We start from the raw sequence: 19,283 nt of genomic DNA, 5'->3' as shown, positions 1-19,283 counted from the left end.
AAACCTCTACAGGAAACTAGCATGGCTTTCCATCATTTTTGCTGCTTAACAGTAACAGACGACTATCTTTTTTTTTTCAATCTAAGGAAAATTGTGCTATTCTGCCAGGTTTTATACATTTATTACATACATTTTATCCAATTTATTCATATTATTACATACATTTATTCCAATTAACTACTTCATTTTAATTTATAAATGTGATTAAGCATCTGTAATGTTCTCATAAATCCATTCAACTGAGAAAAATATACACCTACTGAAATAAACCTTTCACTTTAAAAACAATTCAGTCTCGTTAATCAAATACTAGAAAAACCTAGAAAATGTGACAATTGAAACTCTATTTAAACTCAACTCAAATCCAGCTGATTTCAGACAGCTGAAATCTGCATTTGACCATCTTTTACCAAAAAGACCTATTATGATCTTCCTGCTTCAATGTAGCTTGGAAAAAAACCTTAACATAACATTCTTGCTATGCTAGTGTTTGTGTCAAATAGTCTTCAGCCTGGCAATGTTACAAGAAAATATGCATCTATTTTACTAAAATGTTTTAAAATCTTTATTCATTCTGTATTCATGAGAGAGAAGATTGTATTCTAGTACCACAAAAATAACTACCTTAAATAAATAAATAAATAAAGTAAAATAGACAACCATTTTCTCTCTACACCAAACCATCTAACAAGACACTTTGCTTATCTATGCCCATTGCCAGGCTTCAGGCTCACTGCCCCAGTATAACTCACAGAATTTTTACAGGTCTGAAGAGGAAGAGAGTGGAAGATTTCCAAAGTAAAGAATACGGTATTTTTCAATATTACTTTTAAAAAAATTAGAATGAGCAGAGTCTAAACATTCTTTCACCCTTCCCAGAGTTTCTTTTCCTTAGATAGAAGTCTAAGGTTTAAATGAGGTTAACTAAAACAGCAGGCTACAACTTCAACCTTTATAACAGCATTTTGCCGAATTGTTCAATTGGTAGAGAATCATGGGAATACATCTAGGAATTAATTCCAGAGCTTTAGAGATGTGCAGATTTTTATATTAGCGAATAGTTCTGGACTTATCAGCAACTGTCTGCAGTGGTTTCACTTTCTGCCTTCTGTTTGTCTTTTTGGCTGGTGTGAATGATGCAGTCAATGGCTTAGCAGCCAATTTAGAGGTAGGTCCAAGAATCAGTACGCAAAATTTAATTTTGTAAAATAACATTTCATATGTTCTCACCTAAAAATSAGTGCTTATTTTCTAAAATAATTTCTGAATGGGTGCAACTTCTATTTCTCCTTCTTTTCCAATAGCTGGACATAAAACATAGCTCCTATTTTTGACAAATTCCTAGAAGCAAGGCATTTTCTCCATTCAGTTTTACTATTTGTGATATTGCAAATCCAGTCTATATTCAATTCCCAATTTCTTATATAAAATTCCCCCAACAAAGCTGACTGGAGTGCAACTGAGACATATTTTAGAGAATCATAGGAAGGCTGTTCAGGAGTGGCTCTTGGAGATCTCTAGTTCAACCTCTTGCTCAAAGAGAGAATACTGCCAACACCAGATCAGGTCTGTCTTTACTTTGTCTAGGTAAGTCTGGCAAACTTCTGATGTCAACGCTGTCCTATTAGCTGAATATAGAAATAAGATCCCCTCTACCTCTTCAAACCATCTCTTCTTAAATCAGAACAAATGCAGTTCCCCCAGCCTCCCATCACACATCATGGGGTTTGGTGCTCTGACTCTCTTTGGTGGGCCTCCAGTGGGCTTGTTCCAAAGAGTTGCTCTTTCTCCTCTCCTGGGCAACCCCAAACTAGACAGAACTTGAGATGTGGCGTCGCAAGTACCAAATAAAAGATCACTTCACAAAATCAAATCTTTCGACCTGCTGGTTATGATTTTGCCAAGGCAGCCCAAGCTGCAGTTGTCCTTTTTCAACATTTTCATTCAGAGGTGTTTTCCAGGAACTCTGCATCCAGGATCTGCTACTGCATCACTTTGCAATTATGGTTGCCTTTGTTGAATTTTATGAGGTCTTTGCTAACACATTTGTCCAGCCTGACAACATCCTTCTGAAGAGTATTCTAAGTCTACTTTTCAAGGCATTGACCCCTCCTCCATATTTGGAAATATTCATGACAGTGCACTCTAGATCATCACTCAGGTCATTAATATAGGCACTAGACAGTACTCTTCCAAGTACACCTAGAAGGATGATACAAGTTACTGGCTATCAGTTGTTCTTTGCTGCACTGATCACCAACCTTCGAATCCAACAGTCTAGCCAATTTTCCACCCACCTTGATTGAAAAATGCAATCAAAGGTTATACAATCATTCACACATCACAGAATTACCTGTGATTACATTGCATACAAGGCAGAGTGCTCATTTCTAGGCTCTATTCAGTCAAAGGTGAGTTTCAGATATCCCCTTATTCAGGGGGGCACCCTACCTATTAGGTTTAGAGGCAATGCTAAATGTTAATTTGTGACACTAGGCAGACAAAGTCCTTTTCTCCCAATTCTGAGCAGATGCTCTAACCACCAAAGGATCATGTTAAAATACTGCCTCCTCTATCCCATAAAAGGAAAAAAAAAGTCAGTTGTACAGTTGACTGGTAGTCACTCTCATCCTTTTGTCACCCAAAGTGACCTGCTTTATGTACTGTTTGTGTAAATTAAGAATCTAATCTGTAAATGCCATTCCCCTGAGCATGTATAATTCAGTAATATCTCAGAAAATACAAAATATTGTAATTGTTTCCTTATAAATTCCTTCTTAACAAAGCCTATTAGGTAATTTGTAGACCTAGTAAGAAATAGGCTATGTAACTGACGGCTATGAAACATCCTCCATTTAGAGCACCATGAAATAGGCCACTGTGAAGTACATTAATTATGGTCACAATAAATCTAGAGTTACTGAACTAAGTTCTGTTGGAAGAATTCATCCCTGATCATATGACTAAGTAGGAGCTTAGAAGACTTATTAAAGGAATCTGAAATCGAATGCTTTCTCCATTCCATTCATGGGTCTTAATTCCTTCACAGAAATATCCCCTAGTAACTCGCACACTATCCGATTCAGTTTTATAGCCAAGCCCAAATTCAACAACAAAAGGAAGATTCTAAACTTCACTTGGTGGTTTCCAAGCCAAGTAGAAGATAAATGCTTTCCAGACAAAAAAGGAACAAACAGAGACAAAGAAAAAATTCAGACCTCTCTTAACTACAGAAAAAAAAAAATCACTCATAAAAAATGATACAAGTAATTAAATAAATACAAAGCACTTATGATACATAACAATAAAAATACAGCTTTAAATAGCCTTTTAAAAAGGTATTTTTGCAAGTCCATTCACAGTACAGTTTCCAACATCTTCCTTCCAGCTCTTCTCTGGTAAAAATAGACTCTAGTGTGGTAGGGAAAAACGCTAATTAATCATTGCAAGTAATCCTTATTTCTTCTACTTGTCCAAATCTACAATATGAATTCAGAAAAATTCTTTGTAGTCTAGTAGTAGCCAGATAATATTTTATCATCAGTATTGTACTTGATCACTACAAAGTAGAAAATATTGCATTCCCTATTTTTTTCAAGGAGACACGCTAGAGGCAGTCTGCCTTGCACTGTTTAGTCAGTGTTCTACAGATGACTTCTTTGCTTCAAGACACTAATGCAAGAAGAGTCTTACACTCCAATATTGATTTTTATATGTTCTAAAATGTGAGTAATATTGTGGTTGCTTTAACTCTTTCTGAAACATGCAGAGTGTGCATAATCAAAGTTTTCTAATGCATTTATCATTTAATGCTTCTGCAGTTTTTCATTGCACTGCATTATTGCAATAGTCTGTAAGATTATCAATTCCGTTTATAGGTATAGTTTAAGATACAAAAACCTGCTTTATATCTTATCTATATATCAGAACGTATTTAATGATTTTTTTGAGTACTTTGACTTCAGGTTAGCTAGTTTTCCCCCAAATAAAAGGAGGAAAAGAAACAGCTAAATATATATTTTAAAAAAATATATATATTAAAAAAAGCTATCTTAATGTACAAATATCTGAACTTCATTATACACATTGCTTATTCTACTCAACAACATTGTGCCAAAAATGAAGCAGGTATCATATTAATTAACTATTAAAAATGAATAGCTACTTTTATCAATCATTCAGAAGGTGCTTTGCTATTTAGAACATTTTATAAATTAATAGGGTTTATAACATCAAGCATACTGGGACTCTGCCAGATGCTTTCCATGGGTAGGAGAGAGAAACAATTTCTGCAAAATATTTTAAATAGGCATTTAATGGAYATAATTCTGTGAAAATACATAATAATAATAAACAGTCAGATGCTTCTCTATCCTCAATACGAAGAGTAAACGTTTTCCTTTTGTTTTTAAATACACTGGGGGCACTGCCAGCAGCTTGATCTACAGGACAACTTTGCACTTCAGGGTTACTTGTAAGGAAACTCATTTTAATATAAGTAAAATCAGTATAGTCAAATGCTACTTACTGCTTGGAAAATTTATGGATATGTGCCTTTCATTTACYCTGACTATGTCAGACCTTTGGAATAATGTAATGGCCCCAGCTTTTAAAATGAGGACAGCTATTTATAGCATTGCAGAAATGGAGCGGAATGTTCAACAACGTACTACCACAGGGCTCTATCAACAGCCACCCCCTCGCCACACGTCCGGGGCAAGGCAAAAGCCACCAACAGGCTTAGAGCTTTTCTTTTCCGAAATAAAAATCCCACTCCAGTTATTCTCCATTGTATGGCATCTGCCTTGGCCTTTGGAATGTTTCCTTATTTCTTTAAATAGGCTCCCATTAATGGTTAGAACCACCTCCAGTAAAATATTAATTGCATAACAACATATGCAGGTGGTATTTTCTAAAATTCGACATGTGAATCTCCTGACTTTGTCATGTTAGGAAGCTGCACTAAATATTATGACATTTTGGTTGTATCTGCTTAGCCTTTTGTTCTCATTTCAGTCACTGCCACACTACCAGTACTCAGCACTTGATGGGTCCCAAAGGCCCAAATCAGTGCTACCCTTAAAAGCAAATCATGCATGTACAAGCATAAATGTAGAATCTCCCCCCTAAAATTTATCTAATAGAGAAAGGGCTTGTGAGAGTTAAATAATTTGCTTCCTTTCCTCTGTCACGCTCCCACATCGGACTCAACATAGCAGGTATCCAAGTTTAAGCCAAGGAGGGTGAGGACTAGACAGAAGCTCTTGTATCCTAGTCATCTGGACTCTTGTTTATTTATTTTGCATAGCTGCTCAAGAGAAGGCCAATTGAGAACAGCTCTGCTAGAAGAGAGATACTCTGGAGTTCAGGAAGCATCATTTTTTTCTCATTCCTAATCCTTCTTGATATCCCAGTCTGGGACAACTCTGACTTTCAGAATCATTTGGGCATGTGGAAGTTAATACAGCCCGAAGTATATGATATTGAAAATATAGATTTCAGTGCTTTGCTGAAGAACTAATGAATCATCAGCAAAAATATCTCAGAGCCTGGGATGAACGCGTCTCATTACACCAGACTAAATTCTCTTTAGTTGTTATTGCTTCCTTTTTTGCTCTGAGTATACCTCAACAAGCAGAAAAATTAAAGTATGAAAATTAGAGATCATGAAAGTCATGCAGTTTGTTTCTACACCTTCACAAATTATTTTTGCAGGACATGAGAGCCAGAGAAGTTGATTAAGATGAATAGATCACTTAACCCATTTTAATTTAACTACAGGCCTCTATCCTGTCTTTCTTTAGAAAACTGATAGTGAACTAACTGAAGCCTTTATGACAGCTGTCAGGAGAGGACTTTATACCACTAACAAAAGTGCTGGTAGAAACAAAGCCTCTGCTGCCAGTAGGTGTTTCTTCTGCCTTGTCTAATACAAGCAGTATACGCTACCATTACAAGCCCTTGAAGAAGTGACAACTGCCTTCTCCTACCATTCTTGATCAACAACAAACTTTGCAATTCAGAGGACACACCTCTGTTCACCATCCTTAAACGCTACCATTTTCAGAAAGAAAAGGACTGCAAGAAATTAAAAGGGACTAAACAAACAGGAAATATAATGAAGTTCAAACTTATTATCAGGACATAACCAAGATCTTCAGTATTTAGGGACTGGTTGTCTGTTTGTCACAAGGCTGTGTGTCATCTATGACAGGTCTTTACTCCTCTTTTTCCATGTCTACCTCCTACAGTCCTTTTGAAAGGAAGCTCATGATGGTGGAGCCTCACAGGGAAAAGAAAGTTGCACAAAGTCCCAAAGAGCAGTGGACTGGAGCAGTTTCTCCCTATTTTGCCTCACTACACTCTAGAGGCTGAAGGGCTTTTATCAGTTTCTCTATTTTTCAAGCTGCAGTGACCCAASTATTACCCTTTGTAATGGCTCATGCCGCTGTTAGCATTCCTGGGGGGAAGAAGCCCACCATCATATTTATTCCAAATAGAAATGTGTAAAGTTTAATGTATCTTTCATATCATTATTTAAAAATGCAGGACAGGCATATAAATTGAACACAATATTGGAAACAATGCAACCCAACTGACCTACAACATCCTTTAGAGGACATGAAGAAAATGCAAATGAAAAACATGAAAACACTTTCAACAGTGAATTGAGAATAAGAAAACAGGCCTCTGTCTACAAAAGGTTCTGTAAGATTCCTCACCACCTATGGATGAACAGTTTAGAAAATTATACCTAGCCAGTTGGATATTTCTATCACTTGAAATGGCATAGTAGAAAAGAGATGGAAATCATMTTAAACTCATAGTGAACGGATGGATTTTTGTAAGTGCACTTTTTCCATTACAGTGGATCAGTCAAAAGAATTGCCCAACTCATACAGCATGTATTGATTTACTGTTAACCCAGCCATAACATGACCTTAAACAAATATAAGCCCTATTAAAATTTCAACAAAACTGTAAATTCCTTGAATCGACCTTGCTGAAATAATATCTGAAATCCAGTAATGTTAACTGTCAGTTAAAAAGCATCTTCCAAAATCAATGATATTTTTGGAATTGCAAAAAAAAAGTTGAGTCTTTTTTAAAAATAAAATAAAATAAAATAAAATAAAATAAAATAAAATAAAATAAAATAATTGGAACCCAAGTTCAGAATAGAAAGGTAGACAGCACTGGTCAACCTCTTGGATTTTAGCAGCCATTCTTTACTGTAGAATTCCTTTTTTTTTTTTTTTTTTTTTTTTTTTTTTTTTTAAATTTTTTTTTTTTTTTTTTTTAAATATCCATTCCCATAACCTGAAGATTCAGTAGGCAGATTCTCAGCTGATACAAATGACATTTGACTTTACAAAAATCTGGCTCAGAGACCACATTAACCACTATCATGTACAATGTCTAACAATACAGATTTGAAATGCAAGAAAGCAGTAACAAAGTTAACAACCTTAAAGTGACTCAAYAATAAGTAGACAGCAGAGGCAAGGATTTCCAGTCTAGGGACTAGCCTAGATGAGCATTTGCTCTGCTAGCAGATGCAGATGTTGATATAGTTGCAACCTCGGCCAGCTATTGACAAGTAAAGTTGTGCTGAGATCAGAGCTTCTGTGTCTTCATTGTACCCAGATGTTGTAAGGCTTTTTGGGGGTGGGGTTGGGATGAACTAGTATCTGTGTTAATACATAGACTGTATATTTAGAATTCTAATATGTAATTTTCCCATTATCGAATYCAAGTAGCAAACAATAGAAACTGCTCACTAAAGATAAGCAGGTGTATCCCATTAATGCCAATTCTGAGCAGCTTTGTAGGGAAAAACATCATCATAGGCTGGTAGAGTTGTAACTCTTCCTTTCAACCCTTTTCCTTAACATTTTGAGGCTATTCCACATTCTACCTCTGGGATGCCTGGCAGAAGGAAGCTAATCCACTGCCCAAAGGAAACAAGGGCTTGCATGAGGAGGTTTTGACTATTCTTTCACTTACAGAGATTGTTTATTTAAGGAATCTGCATTATTCTGACAGCTGTTCCTTTGGCTGCTTTCTTATTCTTGTGAAGCTCAGCAAAAGTACCGCTAGCGCATTATATTCTACAGTGTGGTATTTCTTCTGGCTATTTTACATGAGCCATATAATTTCGTCATTGTATATTTTTCTTAACAGTTCCTGCAATCCCAGCTTTTTCCAATTCCTAAATTGGATACTGGGATAGAAAACGCTCAGTCTAATGAAAAAGAAAAAAAAAAAAAAAAGACAAATTCTGGTTAATACTATGCATCCTACTGCCTAAGGTTCAGCAGGTTCATATTAACCAAACATGATTTATAAGGCTGCCTTAACACTCTATTTTACAGCTGTTTTTGTCAAGAGTTGCTTGCTGTAAGGGCAGTGACTAACACATGCCAGAAAGATCACCTAGGCRCTGTTTCATCTAGGCGCTGTTATTAAAATGAAACAAAAGGGTAATTAAATAAACAGATGCTTATTGATACACTCTCTCGTCCATCATGCAGCGTGCCATTTTGGAGCTTACAGAATAGCAATAAAGAATAGCATCATATACTATATGTTCTCATCTCTTAAACGACTTCTTCTCTTCTCACTCTCTTGGGTCTACCTACACCARTACTTTATGCTCTTCTACACCGGGAATCTCTTTTACTCTGGGCCTGTGTAGTGCTCTGCAATAGAGATTCAAGACTGTGTCATGCTGATGGGACACATGACGAAGAATATAAGGGATACGTGGCAGTGGTCTGTCTCTCACCTTCACTTGCCTACTGTTCGATAGAATTTTCATGATAACAACTGGATTGCTAAATTAAAAGCATTTCTTGTGCTATAGCTCTAGTGTTAATGTGTATAGATATAGTGTTAATAGCTATAAAGGATGTGTTCTCCATCTTCCATTTGTAAAGGCAACAGCTTACAACCATAAGTTTACTATGGATTTATTTCTCACACATAATGTTTTAGACCAAACTTCTCCTTCCAAAGTAAACCAGAATTACTTTCTTTTGTAAGGAGAAAGAAACAGAGCTATCATTCACAGTTAAAAAAAAAAAAAAAAAAAAAAGAGAGCAGAGTGAAAGGAGTGTTAATTGTGGAGTAAAAGCATCTTCTGACTAGCTCCTTGGTATCTGTGAAGGAAATCTGTTTTCTTCGTGTTAAACACTAATCAAACACCTGTCAAGCAGCTGGGCTGCGTGTGTTACTGCCGAGCCATCTGCAGAAACACACCCCGTGCCAGTTGCTTTACTTAGCGTGGCCTGGGAACAAGAATCCATTAGACAGAAAGTCAACAGTGGAATTAGCAGCCCTTTTGCTTTTCGTGCCCTTCCACTTACTTGTTGACTTCTTGTGTTTCTATTTTTGGGAGCCTCATGCCAGAGTTCCAGTGCTGACTGCTGATTAGGCAAGACTTGGCCCAGCCTCAGCCTGTCACGTTGCTCTAATCAATTCCGATTTAAAATATGAATCTTAGGTGTTGATAAATACTGGCTCGTGGTGAGAATTTTGAAAACACATCCTGCTTTGCAGAAGCATTAATGATTCTACTATATGAGTAAAAGACGTGTTATTTTTGCCCAGCAATTTAGTATCTATAAATGAACAAAAGCAACTAACTTAGAAGTTAAATTATAAATTCTCTTTAAGTTTCTTGAGGAAAAAAGTATTTATTGGCGTTAAAAATCATGACATTGAAAATAATCTTTCTATTTCTGAGACTAAAAATATTTTCAAAATTTCAAGTATAGCTTGTAATTGAAGGAGTTAATCAGAGAGAAAATATTGCTATATATAAATGAATTACAGTAAACATAAATAATCCATTTTTGAAATTATCCTATGAATAGATCAATAATTCATCAAGTCTGAAGTATCTGGTGAAGTTCAGCATCTAATTTCGCAAAGGAAAATAAACAAAACTAGGCAAAATGTTTCAGACAAGTTGTACAATGCACAGTGAGAAAGTTCCTTCCTTCCTGATAAATCTACCCCTGTGACACACTGTGCCAACTTTTACAAGTTTTGCAGTATTTAGTATTTTTTTAATTTTAAAATTCTCAGTTCTGTAGCAACTGAAGGGAAAAAAAAAGGGGGTCCCAGAAAGCTCACAAAAAAGAATCCAATCAATATACAACTACTAATAAAAAAATCCTCTTATCTCCATCCTCCTCCCAAGTTTGCAAGATTCTGACTCAGGCTTTTCAAGTGAAGCTAGCGATACCAGAGCCACGCAGACTCAGAGCTTGAGTATTCATTATTAAGAAACAAAGAGCCATATTTAACAACTGCATTATTTTTCACTTCCGTATTATATAACAAATGAACAAAAGCCTTTTTTGTATGGCTTCAGGCCACAGCCAGTTTTGCTCCCAGCAGTCCAGACCCCTCTAAAATGGCTGGTGACCTCTGGTTTCTTTGGGCACACCTCACACAGCAACAGCAGTCACTGCACGCAGAGACCATGGCACTGGCCATGTTTTTTTCTGGTTATTTTAATTTAATTCTTAATTCAATCAAATCGGTTTTAATTTAAATTCAAATTTGGATATTTCAAATAGCAGAGTTTCTCTACAACATTTCACGGCAGTGACACTGACCTGGAGACAGTTTGATGCTGAGCAATATAAGCATCGGGGTCTGCCTTCAAAAATGCATTTGCACTTTTGCCCTTCTCACACTTGGTAATCTGATTTTGCAAGGAAGTACAAAATGACATAAAAAACACTAGAAGTTTCCTCAAATGAGTTAGCTGACAGGCTAAAGCAAAAGAGAAAAGTAATGATTCTTTAATCAGAAAGGAAATCTCTGCTCACTAGCAACTCACAACTTAAAGCAGTCACCAGCACCATTTTCTCCAGAATGGAAATAACACTCCAGTGGTATCACTGCATGAAGCGTAATCTGATTCTGAGTAGCTTTTTATCAAGAACCAGACAGCACTGCTGTAGTTTAACTTTAGGAGTTGAAAAAACAGGGAGCTCAACAGTTCCTGGAGTTGTGAACTGCAAATATCACCTAATATGGCAAAAAGAAGTCAGCACAGCAGACAGCTCTCTGGAATCAAATTTATGATCAAAGGCTATTCAAAACACATCCAGTAATGTTAAAGAGAGAGTGAGCAAGTGAGAACTATATATGCTGAAGCAAYGAAACGAGTTTTGGAAAATATAAGAGTCTTAAAGTGTGTTTCCCCAGCAGGATTTCTAAAGAGCATATTTCTGCATCTAATAGCTACAGAGTTAATCTTTTCATATACCTCCATGTCATAAAATGCAATGTATAAATAATACATACATAGATGCTACTGAAAACACACCAACAAACAAAACCCTCACCCCCACCCAAACAACAAAAACAATAAAATCTTAACACTCCTAAGAAGCTTGTTGTAGTCGGTAACATCCACCACCCAATTTCCAAAGGCCAGTTCACAAACAGAAGCAGTAAAACCACACTGTCACCCCTGTCTGTCCTTTTGAAGCTGATCTGTTTACTTGCTAACCCATCAAATCTCATTTAAAAAAAATCTGCATCTTACTTTCTATTGAAATGCTGTTTCAGCTTCATGCTTAACGTTAGGGCTTATGATTATGTTCCTCCTTTATTGTCCTGTATTAGCGATTATACTCTTTTGTCTCTGTTTTGTCTCAGAGTAAAATGAGAGGGGGATTGTTTTTGAAAGCTGCATAATTTATCTTCACACCTAATCTAAAAAATTTAAGTATAACTGATTAGCAAAGACAGGAGCTCAGAAATTAAGTTGGATGGCACTGAACCAATAACAAACTGAGAGGTGGCTTTAAGCAGTACCTATCCAGCTCTCCATACGCATTTTTGAAGCTTTCTCAGAGATGCTGATGAGTTACTTCAGAAATATCCTGACCTCTGTCAAGGATCTGTACAGTATATGAAATGTGGAAGACGCAGAGTCCAAGGATCTCTCAAAACAGCTGCAAGGAAAAGAATGCATTACTGGAAGCTCAATATTAATGTCCTTTCAGATCTGTATATTTGTATGAGTGACTGACGCTCCAGSAGCATACGCTGTAGTGGTATGATAGGCTATATATCTGTGGTTCTTTGGCAAAGTCAAAATATGACTTGGAAAATTGTAGATAGGGTTTCCAACAGTCTAGCTGGAGGAAAAAAGGAAAGCAGGTCACTAGAGTCTTTAAGATGACACGGTTTGATTTGGATGTGCATTTAACACAATAGTTTCTGGCTGCAGATTTCATGAAGTAGCTGGCCTTGAAGATGTGATCCTGAAATAACTCAGTATGGAGATTATTATAAAATATCTCTTTGAAAGTAATTTAAACTCACATGCTATACTACCTTTTTTTTTTTCTAAAATCTTAAAATAATCTCCATATTATAAGCATCTCGCAAACCACAGCACTAGGCATTTCTAAGTCCAAGCTTTTTTTATTTTGAGCTTCTGAATTCTGTAACAGTCAATTTTTTCTTGAAACATCGTATAATACAGCATTTTCTCAGGTACCGCTAGCAGAAAGGAAAAGGGGGCTCACTAGGCTATTGCAAYGCAAAGCAGGCTATTCAGGAAGCACTAACATGCCATTCCAATGTAGCGTGCACATCAAAAATGATAATTATATTATATTTTGTGAACCCTTTTCCTAATCATTTCCTTAGCTGTACCAAATAAAAGGAGAACCCTACTACAAAAGAATAACTAGATTTAACAAGAATGAAATAATCAGTGTTAAATCTGAGGCACTTAAAACTGTGAAGATAGCACATTGTTCACGAAATTGAGAAAACTAAAATCACAAAAAAAAATCCCACTTACACATTTAAATGAAAAGGAACCACACAAATAACATCAAATATCTACTCTTTCTGTCTCCCAGTCTACGAAATGAATGAGTATCTGTACATTTTGTTGGATTACAAGCAGAAATGCGCACAGTGAATATAAGCAGAGTGATCCTTTCACAGATACCTCCTGCACCACCTCATGCAAACAGAATCTCACATTTTAATGAGAGTAAAATAAGAGTCTGTTTACAGCTGTAAAGATAGGCCATGTTGCCACAAGTATTTTCCAAAATGTAGTTTAGGAAACATATCTACATTATGGATATCATTAGGAATTCTATACCATCAACCAAATAAAAGTCCAAATAAAGATAAATACATGTTCTAATTTTGAGATTCAGTCGAATGTTCTCAGTTACAGTTTTGGCTATTTTGACTTTATTTTTTTCAGAACTAAGTGATTAATTAAGAAGAAAAATATTTTCTGAACAGAAAAAGATAACTCTGGAATGGCTAATAAAGCCAATTACTTATCTTAATCAACTTGAACATTTTGAGACAGGAGCATTTTCACATGTTTACAGATTTTTTGGTTTACAGGAACCAAGTCACAGGKATAATCCCTACCAGGCTCAGTGCTCTGCATCAAAGTAAATGTTAAAGTGGCCACCTCTCTTTCAGAGCTAGAAATGCTCCCTGCTAAACTTTTCAAGCAGAGGCTGCCTATCCTTAAATGAAAATATGCCCAGACAGATGCAAGGTTCATCCTTGCCTGCTTAGGGGTAGTTTACTTAATCTTGCACACAATATTTTATCTTAGAAAAATGATCTGATTACCACAACTTTCAGGCTCTTTCCATGTCATGACTTGACAAATACACAGAAGAAGTCCCCCAGAAGGCTAAGTCACAAATCAGTCCTGTTTGTAAGAAGGAGATTATGACAAGGTAAGTCAGGAAGTCTACAAATGAAGTGAATTTCCTCCCAAGGGAGGACTGTTATCCTCTTGTTTTTCTAGAACTGTAAACTAACACCAMAAAACCCTCTCCTCTGATACTTACCAGAACTCCTTCTGCTTTCATACGTAAGATCCCCTATTTCAAATATATCCCATAAGCGGTGCCCTGAAAAAGGGCTGGGAAGAAGGGACTAGGTAGTTAGATATCAAACAGTCATATTACTATGGTGTTGGTGATCACTGTCTTGTCAAAATAATGTGACTTTGGAGCTGGAAGTAGTGCTCCAAAGGAACTGCATTTTATCCTTGAATCTGTAGATCAGGTATCAGTACTATCAGTCTGACKGCTCTCGTCCTGCAGGCAGATGAGATGACTGGCACCTTCTTGGGGAGCTTTCAGTCAGAGGAAAGCTTATTTTTTAATATGTTGGCTAACAAGAGCTGTAGAAGAAGCTGCAGGACTAAGGAACCGCTGCTTGATGAATACCATTCAGTAATATCATCTGTACTTTGGGGTGTCAAAACTATTCAAAGCATCGCCCTATAGTCTTTCAAAACTTGAAGTTTGGTCTCCATCTTAGCCCACAGCAGGTCAAAAGTCTCAAACAGCAGAACACCTCTAACAGTTTACACTACGTTTAGACCTGCAACCATTATTCCTGCACAACTCCGTACAACTACTGCAGCAACAGGAAAATGTGTTGCTTGTATCATGGTAATTGTTGTTACCTATAAYTTAGCTTGCAGACTCGACACCACATTTGAGATAAGACTGAAGATATCTGAGGCACACAATCTATTTTCACACTTTAAATYGCTAAAAATCATGTCTATATATGATTTAAGTCTTACAGACTTGCCCAGGAGATCTTCAGACTTCTCACTGTCTACATGGGTTTTGAAAATGAGATGGCAGTGGAGCATTTTATAGAGAGGTAAGGTTTTTTTCAACTAATTAGGATACATTAGGTAGGATTATTCTAACTTTAGTGTTCTACTACAAAGATGTATACATTTGAACTAATCAGTTCTACGAAACTGGCCTTTTAATAGCCAGGTTTATGTCATCCTAAGATAAACTTCTAAAATAGGTTAGACAAAATAAGCAACATGAGCAAGATCTGCTATGTATTTATTCTCTCAATATTTCCACAAGAAAAGAACTATGGCAACACAGCAATACTGTGGGTAGTTTGAGGGAGCTTCAGATAAGAGCTCCTTTGCTTACCAAGGAGCAAATGCATTTACATACATATTTAATGTATCATTTCTTTTTCCTGACTACTACTAATCAGGGACCCAGAAGCACATCTGTACAAAGCAAAAAGTACAGGTCGCAACAATGTGAGAACAGCCAAACTACTCAAATAAGAATCACATCGCTGTTAACAAAAAATGCCTCCTGAATGTGTAGAAAGAGGATAAGCAAATAGTGGCAGTTCCCGAGAATGCTCTCCCAACACTCCACAATCTGCCTCTTAACTTCCTGAAACATACGAGATGCCTTTGTCTGCAAAACCTCAGAGGATTTTTCTTCTATTACTTTGTTCGGTTATTTTGGAATCAATGCACATTTTTAGCACCCAGAAGATCCCAGGAAAAAAAAAAAAGAAAAAAGAAAAAAAATTAGACACACCTAAAATCATACAGCTCTTGCATTATGCACGTCAGCTCAGGGACAGAGCATGTTTCAGCACCCACAGCCCCATGAAAACAAAGTAATTCTATCTCCAGATGGGTGCCAATAATTACACAGTACTGCTCAAGTCAGCAGTGGTGGAGTGTATGCATCTCAAATTATTCCTGTGGCTATGCATGCACAAAGTATTTAGACCCTACTTTTTTGTTTGCTGCTTTTTAAAATGGCTTTTGACAGCTTCAGTTTTCACATAGTTCATTTTTAATTTGCAACAATGATTTGGCAGTCATATAGTCTAGATTTAAAAGAGAGTTATCATGTGCAGGAAAAGTGCAGTGCTTTGGTATTAAATATGCCCAGACTGTTGAGCCTTATGTAAACTAACAGTGGCTTTGGGATTTAAGCTGACAGTGAATCTGCAAAGCACTGAGCAAAAAAAAACCCCAAACAACGTTAACCATGGAAACTGTGCAGAATGCAGAATTTAATAACAACTTGTCCTGGAAAAGCTACATTGCACGATGATTTTAAAGATAACACCAGAGAAGGGCTACAGAACATAATACAAGAGGAGCTACAGAAAGATCCAAGGGAMTACACAGCACTAATTTCATTCTATAGCTACCTAATTCAATCTGCAGTGCTTTGTTATGACTCTTCCTGCTAGCTCTCACATGGGAATACAAAAGTGTAAAAACTGTCCAGCTGGATAATATCAAAGGTTTCTCTAGTCAAGTATATGTCTACAAATGTGACAGCAACAGATACCTGTGGAAAAACATAATAACAAGGCAACCACAGAGTGAGACATCTCCAGTGTGTTTCCCTAGTCTTCAGCAACTTGGGGCTCAAGAAATTCCCAAAAAAMCTAGACTATTTGTCCGTCTGACACTCTCTGTTTTTAGTATTCCATTAACTTCATAATCATTTTTCAACACATTAAAGTCCTATGATAGGACTTTAATCATGTTACAGAAGGAGGACCAATTATCCTTTTTGAACTTTCTGTTAGATTTGACATCCTTGTTTTCACATTGAAAAAGAGGGGAAAAATAAATACAATCTCTGCTGAACTTTTGCCTTCTACTCATGATTTTACAGGCCACAGAACAAAACACACCTCTCCCAGCTGCACTTCTTCCAGACTGAAGTCCACACTCTCCTTTCTTAACTGGAAGATGCCCAATGCTGGCACCTCCTTTAAACTTTTCCCAATACCCTCACTTTGATATCCCACTTTGAGATGTGGGAACCAGAACTGCATACCGTATTCAAGATATGGCACAATATGTTTTTTAGTAACAGTGACTTCATCAATATATTTTTGCTTTCTTCTCTATTCTTTTCCGGTCATTCCTAAATTCCATTTGTTTACCTGACTAGTACTCAGCAATGAACTCTAATTCCAAGATCATTTTCATGAACAGCAATATGGAATATGTAATGTTTGGATTGTATCTCCCTCTATCACTTTATGATTTCTTACACTCAGTTTTATACACCTCATGCATTCATTCAGTATTGCCTTACCCCTTATACACCTCATGCATTCATTCAGTATTGCCTTACCCCTTGAAAATCTTCATATCCTATTTTCAACTTTACTGTCATATGCAACTTAGCATTAGCAGAAAATCTCATCATTCTATCCTTTTTGTGTTGTTATGTATCTAGCTCCTATTACTAAGAAAAAAGTAGTTAGAGTAAGAAATAGTACATAAAAATGAAAGATAGCCTTGTAATTTCACATCCTGTTAATTAGAGCTTTTAAACTTTACAGTTATGGTGAAATTCTATTTGTTTTTGTGGTTAGAAATCTGGATAACTACTAAATAAATTAAACTCACTAGCATTATTGAACTGTCACATACATTTAATGTGGTATTTCAACCAATAATGTTTGATACAGGAATTGTGAACCTCTCACAGCAACAGTCACCTTCAAAAGGAACATTTGTTTCTGATACTGAAAGAACTGGAGTTGAAAGTCCATTATGAGAAAGAGCACACATTGACAGAACTGAGGAATTATTTTGTGGTATTAAAGATACCACTACAAAAACCTGTTCAGTGCACTAACATGTGTAACTGAAAAGTCTTATTCATTTATGCATCCACTTATTCTATGCATATACATGTATGTAGGGTGCCAGAGAACATCTCTCTCTTGCTCTGCCCATTGGATTGACTTCCTTTGGTTCTGCACAACCTCCCSTTGTGGAAAATCCATGTGTAGAGCTGTGGAGAACAATACTGCTCCAAGCAGCTCTTCCAGTATCCTGCAGCACCTCACGTAAGGGAACAGGCTACACTGTTAACGATACGAATGTTCTAGTCAGGCACGTCCTTTCATAACTAAAGATGAATTACTGACATAGTGAACATTTCTAAGTGACTCAGATTACAGATCAATATACATGAATATACCTTTTCTCCAGGAAGACCAGCAACACCAGCCTGTCCTTTGGCACCCACTTCACCCTATAAAATAAATTATTTAGTTACAAGTTCTAAAACTTCTGATGCTGTTAACTACTGCTCAGATCACAGATCATTCATATCTGATTCCATCTAAATATAAATAAAAACTTGTACTTGTTCTGAACATTGGAATAAGTTGCCCAAAGATTGTTGGAGATATTCAAAAGTCAACTAGACACGGTCCTGGGTAATATGTTCTAGGTGACTCTGCTTGAGCAGGGAAGGATTGTCCTATTTAATCTCTAGAGAGATGTGATTCATAAGAAAAAATATTTTCTAACCTCTGCAAATTTGTTTATCATGCAAACGGATATGAGTGGCGCACAGGATAGGGTTCCATATATGTAACACCCAAACCATGCAAAATAAATACATTTTAAAACATTTATAATGTCAATTTATGTCCTCATCTGACAAATCTTTGCACATATACATTTCCTTATAAAGTAGTTCTGCAGATTTTAAGGGAATCCATTGGGATGGTAAGGCTAAATCAAGCAGATACATTCAGGGATTGTGTGTTCCTCACGAAGGAGGTTCAATAAAAAGACTCCTTTAGTCTAACAGCCGCAGGCACATGATACTTTGAAAYTGCATTGCTTAAACTCACTCCTTCCTCTTCCTGCCCCCAGAAAGAAACCAAACTCCAAACTGGAATCAGTCTGTGAGAAAATTTTAGTTTTAAGAGACATATCACTGATTTATCAGGAGATATACGCAGCTTTCCAGCAGCTACAAATCAGACTGAGACTTAAAAATAATTGAAGAAACCACCAAACATAAATACTGTTTAATAATGTCAAGTACAAGAGCTACAAAGCTTAAAAGAAAGGAAAGAAGCAAAGAAGGAAAAAAAAACAGAGGATACCAGAAGAAGATAATTAAGGCATTGAAATCAATTATATTCATTCAGTAAAAAAAGTTTGCACACTGGTAGCAATGGGAGAAAATTCTCTGGCAAACAGAAAATGTACAATCTTTTTCACAGTAATCCAGTTCTTTATGATAAGGATCTCATTGGTTTGAAAAGATTTAGCTATCAAATTCTTTTTCAGTAGAAAATGTTGCCTACATAAGCACAGGAGTTACAATTAAACAATAAATAATTGAATTTTAAAATAGGATGTACACCTGTCTTTAATGCCCAAATCCCAAGACACAGACCTGGAAAACTCTGCTCAGAAATTAGTCATCTAAACCTCACTAAATAAGAGTTCCATTTTTAAAACAGGACAGCCTTGGGAACTTTCAATTCTGATCCTCAGCATATGCAGGAACATCTTAGCATTTGGCACCATCCACAAACAGCCAATAAATCCATTCTGAAGTAACAACCCCTCTAATGATCTTCCCAAATGGGAATCATCTCATCAGCTAGGTCTCTTACTTAAGAGT

General features: G+C 36.4%; 1 protein-coding gene across 1 annotated transcript in view; it reads right to left on the bottom strand.

Annotated features, from left to right (window-relative positions):
• COL19A1 (collagen type XIX alpha 1 chain) overlaps window positions 1-19,283 on the bottom strand; it is a 179,789-nt gene that overhangs the window by 117,950 nt on the left and 42,556 nt on the right. Inside the window, exon 10 of the mRNA XM_026051330.1 lies at window positions 17,835-17,888. Coding sequence (XP_025907115.1) covers window positions 17,835-17,888 — 54 coding nt within the window. The remainder of the gene's footprint in view (window positions 1-17,834; window positions 17,889-19,283) is intronic.

Source organism: Nothoprocta perdicaria, unplaced genomic scaffold (assembly GCF_003342845.1).
Source record: "Nothoprocta perdicaria isolate Ctin4 unplaced genomic scaffold, notPer1 scaffold_74, whole genome shotgun sequence".
In the NCBI taxonomy this organism is placed as follows: Eukaryota; Metazoa; Chordata; class Aves; order Tinamiformes; family Tinamidae; genus Nothoprocta; species Nothoprocta perdicaria.
This window is presented reverse-complemented; position numbering and strand designations above follow the sequence as displayed.